This window comes from Haplochromis burtoni, unplaced genomic scaffold, assembly GCF_018398535.1.
Source record: "Haplochromis burtoni strain Fernald_Lab_line unplaced genomic scaffold, NCSU_Asbu1 Contig_74, whole genome shotgun sequence".
Taxonomy (NCBI): Eukaryota; Metazoa; Chordata; class Actinopteri; order Cichliformes; family Cichlidae; genus Haplochromis; species Haplochromis burtoni.
In genome coordinates, this window is record NW_024582435.1 from 1,171,328 (window position 1) to 1,183,250 (window position 11,923).

Below are 11,923 nucleotides of genomic sequence, written 5' to 3' on the forward strand. Positions count from 1 at the left end.
GCTGCACATATTTCATGTTTAACCAGCACCACACCCACTACATGTCTTCCTCTAAAATAATACCATGTAGCTGCAAAGGAAATGTTATCACTTCCAAGTCGTGGGAGACGCAGTGGCATGAATGCATAGACAGAAAAAATAAAGTCTGCCCAAGGTACCTGATTTTTATATGAGTTTGAATGTTTACCACATTTACATCAAGAGCTCTCTACATTTATGAAGTGAGAAAGACGACTCCGAGTGAAAGCTTTTCTGCTTTACTTCCACAGCATTGTCCCGGACTCAAACGTTGTCCTCAGCTTCCCAGCGTGTTCAAATGTGAGAACAACAGTTCCTGAACCACATATGTGATGAACAACACCCCTGACACGCCAAAACAGCCACATTTGACATCCTGAGAAGGAGAACATCAGAGGCTGAGCGCATGCAAACAGACTGTCTGTACAAAAACATAAATTCAGGTAGATTTAAATAGATAAGATCCTCCAAGTGTCCTCACACCTGATTCTGATTATTCCTACCAGAGCACAGCAGTAAATAACTTCACCTTCTGACAGTCATGAACATCTCATTTAGAAAAGGAAGGAAGGGTGGCGGTGTTGTGTCTGCTGCACCGTTTTATTAGCCGTGCCAGAACGATGGTTTGAAATATGACCACTTCCTGATCTCCGTGTCAGCTTCTCCTTCGTCTGTGTTTTTCCGTCTGTGGCTGTCAGTCTGTGGCACAGCTCTCTCTCGCACACATACACATTATCAACCTATCATCATGGACTGCTGGTCTATGATAATCGCGTGTCATCCTGAGCCAGTTTTATTATTGATCACCGGCTGTAATGATCAGAAGATGCAGATGATGGCACCACCCTCATTGATTACCGGTGACAGCTACAAAGCATGGCATAATTCTCATTGATCAGCGGTGACGGCGTGTAAAAAAAAATGGCGTCATCTCCATCGATTAGCAGTAAAAATGTGCGGCAAAGATGCCCCGTCGGTCCCCACTGAGTGGAGCCCTTTTACACGCACTTGTATTCATCATGTGAATGTGTGTGGTACACGTGTGTTAGGAAGAAGATGAAAAGGAACAGGAAATAGGCTGAAAAGAAGATGCTAAACTTTGCTGCAGATCTTGAACACCTCTATAGCCACGGCACGCCCCCATAGAAGAGACCATTTCATCAGCAGGACAAGCTGCAGAGAATCGGCTAAACCCTGAGGCACCGAGCGAGCACCGAGCGAGCACCGAGCGAGCACCGAGCATCGCCGTTACCCCAAGAGGAGATTTGTGGCACGGCGGGTTTAAGCTGTTTCAGAGGCAGGTGGTTTAGATGCTGTGGCTCATTGGCGGCACATTAATAAACTTAAATAATAAACTACACAAAAGCTCCACCTGACAGTCACTGTGCGTAACTACACATCTATTAACCTCCTCTTTATAAGAAGAGCCTGTGTGGTGCAGGTTTGGTGTGAGCACTTACCTCAGATTCATCGCAACTTTCAAACAGGTAGGTAATCTAAGACATGGGTTATTTCCATGAGCTGTGGTAGCTGTAACATTTGTTTGTGAGTGTAAGTTACTGCTGCTTACTATCACTTTTGGTGAAGAGCTTATTATTTTTGCACTCTCCTTCTCATCGTCTCCTTTACTCCCCGCACTCCTCTCTGTTCCCGTTTCTTCTTTCACCTCGTTCTTCTCAGTTAGTCTTGATTTCTTCTTCCTCACTGTCTCACTCCCCCATCTCTGTGATTTATATGTTTCCTGGTGGTGTTTTTCCCCCTGCTACCTTGATGAGTGCTCAACCACACATGCATACACACACACACACATTAGATGGATGAGCTGGAGATAACTAAAGCAGCCAGACTTCACTGTGAATTATAATCACCTTCAATCTGTGTCTCTGAATCCCTGCCCAGTTCTTCTGTTCATGGGTGGGTGTGTGTGTGTGTGTGTCAGGAAGCTCTACTCTCCTCACCAAGTCATGTGTGAGCGCCTCTTTCATGAATGTAAGTGATGGAGCAGCGAGGAGTTTGTTCCCTGAAGGGTTGCGTACGAGTGTGTGTATATGTCATTGCTCCTACTTATTATTCTCTGCGTCCCCTGGTGTTTGACCTGTTGTGTCGAGTTGGAATATAATGCTATTTCCACTGCTGCTCACATACAGTGCGCACACTCAGACACACATACCTCCAGGCAACAGCCATCAGGGTCCATCACTCACCCTCACATAAGGTATTCAACTGCACTATGTCAATGTCACATTGCCATTGGCCCAGTGTGTGTCTGTGTGTATAAAAAAGGAAGAAAGAAAGCTGGTGGTCCAGCAGTCAGTGAGGTAGGAGGAGAGAATGCACACTGGAAATATAAATCTCAGACAGCGAGAGGAGAGGGAGGCGATGTTTGAGGGAAAATCCATATACCTGAACTCGCCAGCGGTAACCTGCACACATGTGAGAGAGTAAATTTTACAATAAACAAATCGTTTATTTTTTTTTTCACTTCAGTCTTCTTTGAGTCGATGCCAAAATGAGTTTGCATGGTAGAAAAGGTTCAGCTACACGAGGAGCGCTTCACATGCTCCACATAGACACTCTGATCAGAGCAAAACTGGCCCAAATTTCATAAACCGTGTAACCGCACGTGTCTGAGTTCTTCCTGCACACTCCGGCCTCTGAGATGTAAATGTGTAGAGATGTAAACTTGTGTCCTCTCCAAAGTCATCCGCGTCCAGGCTGAAACGCTCCTCCCAGGACGCTTTTCTTTTTAATGCAAACTCGTTCAGAACTACGAGCAACATAACAACAGCAACCACGGCAGATGGTAAATATCCGTCTTCAGAGAGCTGCTCAAACGCGCCGGATAAGACAGCAACTTGAAGAAGACAAATGCGAGAACCATTCATCACTTTTACATGTCACACTAGTCTAATTAGAAGTGTGGGTGCAGTACAGCATGCAAACAGCACACTGTATGAAATCATATCCCATGTAAACAAGGAGTTCAATGAGAGTATGTATCCACGTCACAGCAGGCAAGGCGCAGTGTGATCTTCCCAACACCAGAGGCCGTGAACTGAGTAACGTTTGGACTGTTTAAGAAAGAAATACATAAACCCCTCAGATCCTCACGCTCACTGGCTCGTGCAGATGTTTTCCATCGTGTCTGCAGTTTTCTAAATAATTCCATTATTGTCCTATTTTCTATAGCCCACTTTAAATACTGCAGCAACCCACAAGAGAGAGTCTTAGATCGCTTTGATGTTTGAAATGTAAATTTTCATGTAAATGTGCCAGAAATTTATGAAGAAAATAAATAATTTAGTCGCTGTGATAATGTGCAGGAACTATGCACAAAAGCAAACACAGCCAAAACATGTTTTTCACTTTCTTCTTGATGACTAATCAAACCTGATGGTGGAAGCGAAGAGAAACAGATGTGATAGCAAGGTTTTCATGGCTGAGGAGGTAACGATGCTGTATGACGAATCCTCAAGCTTCATAATAAAAATAAACACAACCAGCGTGTCTGAGTGAGAGGGGCCCACATGGGCGAGAAAGAGTAAAATGGGGTGATGCTGCCATCTACTGTGGAAGACAGGAACTTCTCATTTTGAAAAATCTATAATTTCCTTCCTTTTCGTACCTGCCCAGATGTTTGTTAACTCTGACTTATGACTCACTGAAGCATTAAAAGAAGGGATGGACCAGTCTTGTGTCTTCACAAAGCAGATATCTTAGTATCTTTATCTTAATCTGTCCAAAATATCTTCAACACACGAACATCTGAAAGTCATGTCCTCAACAAACAGGAAAAATAAGCCTGACACAAGACCTGAGAGAAGCTTCTGGACCTTCAGCTGATCCGTCTTGAGCCACAGGTCTCCTTCAAAAAGACTGTAAAGAAGTGCATTAAATATTTATCTGAAAACGTAACATCTGACTTCTTATGCGATCTTTTGAAATCATCCATAAACTAGTCATCACATTGTCTCAGGTGATGACTCCTGTGGTGAGAAACACACTGCTCCTAACTGTGGATCACGCTCACTCCAGACTGTGTTTTAATGTCCCAGGGACAGCTTTAATCTTCCAGACTGCAGCGCTGTGCTCCAGAACGATCACACAGGACTTTCCAACAGAAGACTCGAGTATTAGAGGGATGTGAGAGCAGATATTAATAAAGCATCGGTATAAAAGGCCTCTTTCTGCTTCATGTAATGAGACACATGTTTAAGTATAACAAAAATCACACTTCCAGTTTCAGAGCAGTAAACTCAAGAAGTGCGAGTTTTGAAGTGTTGCTGCCTTCGCCACTGCAATCTGGACCATCAGGACTTACTGAGTGTGCCATTCATCCCTGGAGTATCCTGGGATGTTGTTTACCCCTGTTTCTTTTTCACGTGGATAATGTAATTGACCGAGGGAGGGAATTCAGCCTCGGACAGAAGGAAGCACGTAACAGGATCGGCTTGTGCTTGGAGTTTGTGCCCTTTTTGTTTTGGTTTTTTGGGGATTTTTGAAGAAATCTTTGACTAAAGGCTGTTTTGGGATTTTATTGTGAAGGATCAATATCCATTATTTTTTTTTAAAAAACTTTTGGAAAGAGCCAATGGGAGCTAAGTTTACCATCTGCTGCTGTCACTATCTGAAACACAACCAAGAAGAGAGGAATGCTATTTTGCGGTTAGAGAAACTCTGTTACAATCCCAACTCGTCACCCTTTATTTTAATACACCAAAGTACACATTTATAGTATCCTAGTTTTATTTCTTTCTCTCTAGGATGCACAGCACTCCCAGGCCACTTGAGCAGCTATCCAGTGGGTCTAGTGACAGTGAGACAGAAGAGAAGAACATATTCGGACCACCACCTTCAAAAATGAGTCAGTGGAAAAACCAGCAAAGGCAGAGGAGCACCGCTGATCAGCGGGACAGAGCCGAAAACACTCCCATCAGTCAGGGACTGGATCGAGAGTTACAGGCTTTCATCAGCATGAGAGACCAGACTGACGAGGCTACGGAGGTGACAGAAAACATGCTGTACACTACAGACGCTGAAATAAGCGTAATGAAACAGCAGCGTTTATCGCAAAACTGGGAAAAAACATATTTATAAAGCAATCTGTTCTCATCTGGGTGTGTAACATATAGGAGTCAATCTGCTCACAGGACATGCCACTTAAGCTTGTAAACTATATAATAGGGTATTTTTTATTAATATTAGTGTGTATTCTCCAGCAGTTTAAAAGACGTCGAGGTATGTCTAAATTCCAGTGAATGCAATAATCACTGTGAATCAATAAATAATATGAAATAGTGCCACAGATAGTGTTTCAGTGACAAACAAGCCATAATAATTATGAATATGCATAAAAGCCTTGGTTAGATTAGATTAGCTGAGAAAGTGCGAGGCCAGAGGAAAAGCTGTTGCTCTCACTCAGAAAATGAGAAAGAATGCGGCTGTCTAAAAACAGCTATTCAGCAAATGTGACCACGGGTCAATTAGTGATTGAGCACCGACACACAAACGCACAAACGCCACACAGAGACCACGTGCTCCTTACTTACTCAGTCACCCAGCGCCTATCACTGCTGTTTATTCGTTAGTTAGACTCCATCATTGTCAGTGTGCTTGTGTTTGGAGGTGGTGGATGTACAAACCCCAGCACGTCTCGACTTTTGATTTTGAATCCTTATTTTTTCAGGGTTTTTTGGTGACATGGTCACAAAGTTTATTGGTTTGTTTTTTCTCAACTTTTGAGTCGTGCTTCATTTCTGCGCAGAGGGAACACATCAGGACAGAGGCTGTTTTCTCAGAATTTCAGGAGCGCAGCTCAGTGAGCGTTTGAGTTTAGTGCACACGTCAGGCTGCAGGACACAGTGGGCACATTGTGTAAATAAATGAACTCCTTGATGGAGATGTAGGTCATTAGCTTGGCAGGCCGGTCAAAGAGAATATTCACTGCACAATTCTCAGCATGCTGCGGGACTGCTTTTAATATTAGGACAAAAACAAAAAACTCAGCAGGCCTGAAACATTAAAGAGCCCTCACAGTGGTGGGGGCTGAAGGGGTGGGGGGTTATCTAGAAGATGAAGTAGGACATACCACTGTCAACTTTGTGTTTTTTATACTTTACAGTTAAAATCTGTTTTTTCTGTATAATTTAAAGACAACTTTCAGTTTTTAAGAGTGGACTTTTAACAATATTTTAACTCCCAGACAAACACAGTGGCTGTGTGGATGTGTGAGGAGCCAAAGTGCAAAACATGGGAGACAGAGTTAATAAAAGTCAACTTTAATAGCTAAACCCTTTTTATTTCTTTAACTCAGTCACCTACTGCTTATCACAAAGAAAAAAACCAACATACAGCAGCAAAAGTGTTTCACAAAAAAGTCCCATAAGGCAGAAACTTACACTGATAGAGCACAGACGATGTTGCAACAAGAAGGCGGGACTATTTATACACATGTGTATATATAGTCCCGCCCAATCTACAAATTTGGGATCGGCACACTAGATAATGAGGAACAGGTGAAGACAATCAAGACAAAGAGACAGAGGGGGCATTGAAATAAGACATAACTAACCTCCAAAGTAAAACAGGAACAAGAGATGAATGAACTGTGAGGGTGTAGCACCCCACCACTCTATACTGTGTCCAAAACCTGGGACCCCCGTTTTGACCAAACTAGGTGGGCTGGTGTGTTTGAAGCAAAGTAAATACCACAATGATTCTACAGTTTCCAGTCCTCTGATAGCAACTCCAACATTAAACACACTTACCTGCAGGTTAAAAATCACACACGATTTTAAAGAATTTACCCAGACAACTCTTTAACACAAGAAGCTCCTAATAACACGTCCAAAAAGCAAACTGCTAAATATTAAACCCATAAAATAAAATATACCTTTCAACGAGGACATTGGGTCACTAAAGAATAATAAGTAAACGTCTGACGAAACAAAAAGTAAAAATGGCTCTGTGGTCATGAAAATACTAAACAGGATTCAGCCATCATTCATTTTGTTATTCATACATGTGCGATTCATAAAGCCTGAGGACAACTGACGGCTCTTAAGTGGAAGGTGTGGGTGGACTGTTTCATGGACTGGTACATAACTTTCTGCTGATTTATGAGGCTGACATTTGTGCTTTTTTAAATTGAATACACTGCAGAAATATCATTTCCCTCAGTTGTAAGTTGCATCATCATTAGTATATTTTAATTAGGAAGTGTTTGTGTTTGTCTACAGGAATGGGAGAAGTTGAATTATGACATACACACCTTGCGCTATGCCAAACGAGAGGTCAGAGCTCGGTGGAAGAAGATCCTGCTTCAGCTCGGTGAGTTCTCGGTTGTTTCCGCTCCTTTCTGCTGCCTGTGTAATTCCCCGTTCTTCCCGCTGCTCATCTCTTTGGATCCCTGCAGGTTACCAGTGTGAGGTGGACGCCTTGCTGTGTGTGAACAAACAGCGCCGATTCAGTCGGGATGAAGAACATCTTAACAAAGCGACTGAACTGTTGACGCAGCTGCTGGACCACACCTCTCTGTTCCCTCCTGGAACAGGACACCAGAACCGATACCTCTGTATCATGGTACACGCAAACACGCATCCATAACATTGTCAACCACGGGTCCCTGGACATTATTCCTACTTTTTCAAAGGAAATATTGGACACTGCAGTATCTTTTATCTGTTTTAAAAACAAAAAGTCTGGTGAATGGATCTAAGCTCCTATTCGTGTAACAATGGACTGTAAACCTGTTCACGGCGTACCCAGAAAATGGGTGTATGGATTTTCAGGCTTCATTGATTGTCATAACACAGAGTTTGCTCTTCTGTAAGTTTCATATGGCTGGAATTTAGACCTAGTTAGCTTGTCTTCTTCACCCGTGGAGTACCTCAAGGCTCCATTTAGGGCCTGTTTTCATTTACTGGTATAAACCCCCTCGAGACCCTATTTGCTGTACACATCTCCACACTTCTCTAAATATAAATATATCTGCTTTTGAATTTCAGTGACTGCAGGTAATGGGTCCATCCTCTTTCTTCAGTTGCAGGATTATAAGACAGAGGATCCTGTCTGGTCCTCTGAGAACCATAATGTAGCCATTTAAGATCAGTATCATCCAACCTTGATGCTCATTTCAGGAATCGTGGAGTGACACTGATTCAAGATTCAATTCTGCTACTTTTTTTCAGCTTTTTTCTGAACATTGTTAAATTGAAGTCCATCACTTTTCTCAACTCCAGAATATTGCTCAGTTCACACTGCGTTGTTTGCAGCTGCTGCAGTAAACATTTCACTGGCTTCCTGTCAAATGCAGAACTGATTTTAAGGCCCTTTTATTGCTTTTTCAAAGCCAAGTGTGGGTTGGCAGCTGGGAAATGAACTTTTGCTTTATTCCTGTCACGGTTCTGGGTCATTTTCGACCCGGCTTTTCCTGTTTCTGTTTTGGTGTTTTTCTTAACTATGATTTGTTCGGGTTTTTGAGTTGTGCTGGTTTGATTTTGTAATAAGGGTTATTCTTCTTCTCTGTTTTATGTTATATTCTTTCTGTCCACCACTCAGTGTCAAGTTTGTGTTTTTGTGAATTGTTTCTGGTTTCCTGTTTTACTTTGAAAGTTCATGTCTCATGTCAGTGTGTTCAGTTTTACTTCCCCCCTGTCTCGTTAGCCTAATTTCTCTCAGCTGTGTCTCCCTCCTGTGGCCCATTCCCTGATTACTCCCTGTGTATATAAGCCCTGTGTTTTCCTGTGCTCTCTGTTGTGTTGTGCTCGCTCCATGTTGTGTGTTTGTCGTGTTCCAGTGGTTCTACTTTGTTTTGTTTCTGTTAGAGTTATTTTTATCAGGAGGTTTTCCAGCATTAAAGCTGTGTTTTGAGTTCAAGTCCTGTCTCCCAGAGTCCTGCATTTCGGGTCCTTTTTCCTGCCTGCCACACAGCCCACCATGACAATTCCACTCTCGCTCTTAGATACTCCAACCGTCTGTTTTTAACTCCTTCTTGATCAAGAATAGAAGGAAAGGATGCTTCACAGTAGAATGTTGTCTTGATAAGGTTAATCTTGTTAGGCTGCATTTTTGCTGTTATGTTCAGAGATTCTTACAAAGAAGCTCCTGTTTATAAACTACAGTTCCTCTCTCTTTCTACCCTCCCCGTTCTTCACTCTTCTTTCACGTCTTCTCTCATATCTCTGCTGTTTTGTTGTTGTGCCTCTTCCTCCGATTACATCTGTCTGCTAAACAGTCTTTAACTACTTTTGTGTTTCTTGATGTTTCTCTCAGGACCGCCTGGTGTTGCTGGACAGCGCTGAGGACTTTGTCAGACTGGCCAAGGAAAAATATCCCAAGAAAGAAGGCTGAGAAAATGTGCCAAAGACCGAAGGAGTCCTTTAAAGAATGTGGACTCATGCTGTTTTAACACATTTGACCACATTTCAGTTTTAATTTAAATCCTGAAGTTAAATTCTAACCGAAAACCCCTTTTTGTCCCAGCTCAGTCTGTTAACTTGTGCTTGTGTTGTTTGGCTTATACAATTTGTAAAATACAAAAGTAAATACTATTTTTAATATTTATTTTTTATGTCTACATCGTCACATCATTTTTAACTAAATCCATAATTTTCAAAGATAATAAAAATTATTCAGTAAAAACTAAAATAACCTTTGAAACTATATTATTTATCTCTATATGTACAGTATTTTACACATAAACCATTTACATGTATTTAAAAATCCTCTTTAACACTCGTTTGTTAACACTTGTAGGAGTAAACTGTTTATTTTCTGGCATATTGGGTTGTTTCCCGTCCACGTCCTGACCATTAAAATATATTCACTCATTACGGGTTCAATCTTTTTTTTTACTGTAATAGTAGTTTTGTCCATAAGGTGGCAGCATATATACACATTGTGGAAGAGACACACACACTTTAACCATAATCGCCACAATCACCAGTTAACCTAGTAAACATGGCTTCAGACCTACAAACTGCTGTCAGAGCAACCAGGAGGTCAGAACTGGAAACCGTGTTGATGTGACGCGACAGTGCTGACCATCCCACACTGAGACTCTGCTCACTCCTTAAAGTTATCGCTTCACAGAAGTGAGAAAAGGATGAATCCTCATGATTTGCTGCTCAAACTGTGATCGTGGAGAATGAGGATTAAGTTATCAGGTTAAATTTAAGACGTCCCAAATCTGGATTTAGCTTTCAGTTCACAGGAGAAGTGCTCGAAACACTTATTGTTTATTCTTCTATAAGAATAAAATGGAAAACTATGCACACAGTGAGTTATGCAGGCTGTCTACCGGAAATTAAACTTCCTTTTCTTCCCGCTTTTAACCCCCCTTTCTCTAAGATTTGTACAGGATGCCGATGACATCTTTGCGTTTTATCCAAGCCATTTTAGAATAACTGTTAACCTGCACACACACACACACACACACACCTGAGACTCTCCACATGTTCAGGTTCAAAGGTTGTGTGACGTTTTGTGTGTGGTGCACTCCTTATTGCACACTTGCATATGCACAAAGAAGCAGTTTACTCTGACCCAGATATTGTGCTCTTCAAGGCCCCTTCCAAAGTTTGGGAAACAGATGTGGAACTAAAAGAGGGGAGACGCTGGGGGAGGGGAGAGTATGAGATACGGACCAGTGGTCTGGCAGCATTGAACGCCATTGTGCTGCTTGCACCTTTTTCTCATTAAACCTCTGTGTGTGTGTGTGCATTTTTACATCGAGCACTGCTTGCATCATTCTCCACACACACACACACACACACACACACACACACACACACACACACACACACACACACACACACACACAGTGTTCAGTTTGTATTTATTGGACTGAAATATGACAGAAGAAAGAGAGTCATTGATTGAGAGGGTGCTTTTGTATGATGTCAGACTAGAATATTTAGACAAAAAGACGTGTTCTGATTTCAGGGTTAAAAGCTCACTATATAACCTTTGGAAAACACACTTCTCATCTGCTGGGTGTGTGTGTGTGTGTGTGTGTGTGTGTGACAAAAGCAACCAAAGGCCAGTCAGCGAACAGCTCGCTGTGGTCAGTCACGATCACAGACACAGCGGTCATTCAGACAGTGACTCCAGCTGATGGTCATTTTACGAGATGCTGAAGTGGATTGTTGTCGCCAGACGCACAAACACAGATGCGTAATGTTAAATGGTTTGGTTTCTCGGGGTATTCATCGCAAAGTCACGCCTGAACCGTCTGACCGGCGTGCCCTGATTCCTTTGTCCCAGTTTTTGAATCTTATTAACAGATTTTATCTTCTCCTTCCTGCAGCAACTACTAAACTGTTAAATTACCGCAAAAGCAAATAAGAGAAAAACAGCATTGTGTTTCTCTTTTTGTCTTCTGTCTGTGCATTTTCCCCTTAATCAGACTGTTCCCGTTTATTAAAGATAAACCAACACAAAGGTCGGTACCTGTTAGGTGAAGCAGAGCGACAGATGGTGCGTTTCATGTCTTTCAGTAGCTGCATTTGTTATGAGATAATAAAGTGAGGACCCACATGCAGACACAGTAAGCTTTAATACTAGGCTGATTAAAAAAACCAAAACTTACAAAAAGTCCTGGAAAGAACAAAAATCTGGTACAAATGAAACGGGAATCCAGGAAGGTAAATATGAGGGACACACAGAGAGCTGGAGGGTAAACAGGACGACGGACGAGCTGATTGGGTGCAGGTGAAACCGATGAGGGCGGAACAGACAGCTACAAAAGACAACAAAAGAACGCAAAACAGCCAAAAACAAAGTTACAACAGAGAGTTCATACGAATAAACCAACATGTAGCAGAGATGTGCACAAGAATAAACACGAAGAGACTCGACAACTGCTCACAGTAGTTTAAAAAGAGAGCCCACTGCCAGCATGGAG

General features: G+C 42.1%; 1 protein-coding gene across 1 annotated transcript; it reads left to right on the forward strand.

Annotated features, from left to right (window-relative positions):
- Positions 1 to 4,450: 4,450 nt before the first annotated feature.
- Positions 4,451 to 9,926, forward strand: LOC102308900 (melanoregulin). The gene is made up of 5 exons (XM_005925927.2): positions 4,451 to 4,683; positions 4,782 to 5,022; positions 7,257 to 7,347; positions 7,433 to 7,599; positions 9,292 to 9,926. The coding sequence occupies exons 1-5, from the start codon at positions 4,610 to 4,612 to the stop codon at positions 9,367 to 9,369; spliced, it is 651 nt and encodes a 216-aa protein (XP_005925989.1). The 5' UTR covers positions 4,451 to 4,609; the 3' UTR covers positions 9,370 to 9,926.
- Positions 9,927 to 11,923: the final 1,997 nt, after the last annotated feature.

Excerpts from the sequence above, each read along its gene's own strand:
- LOC102308900 (XM_005925927.2), top strand. The coding sequence starts at position 4,610 with ATGGGAGCTAAGTTTACCATCTGCTGCTGTCACTATCTGAAACACAAC. Across the intron at positions 5,023-7,256 it reads AGACTGACGAGGCTACGGAG|GAATGGGAGAAGTTGAATTA; the intron begins GTGACAGAAAAC and ends GTTTGTCTACAG. Across the intron at positions 7,348-7,432 it reads GAAGATCCTGCTTCAGCTCG|GTTACCAGTGTGAGGTGGAC; the intron begins GTGAGTTCTCGG and ends GGATCCCTGCAG.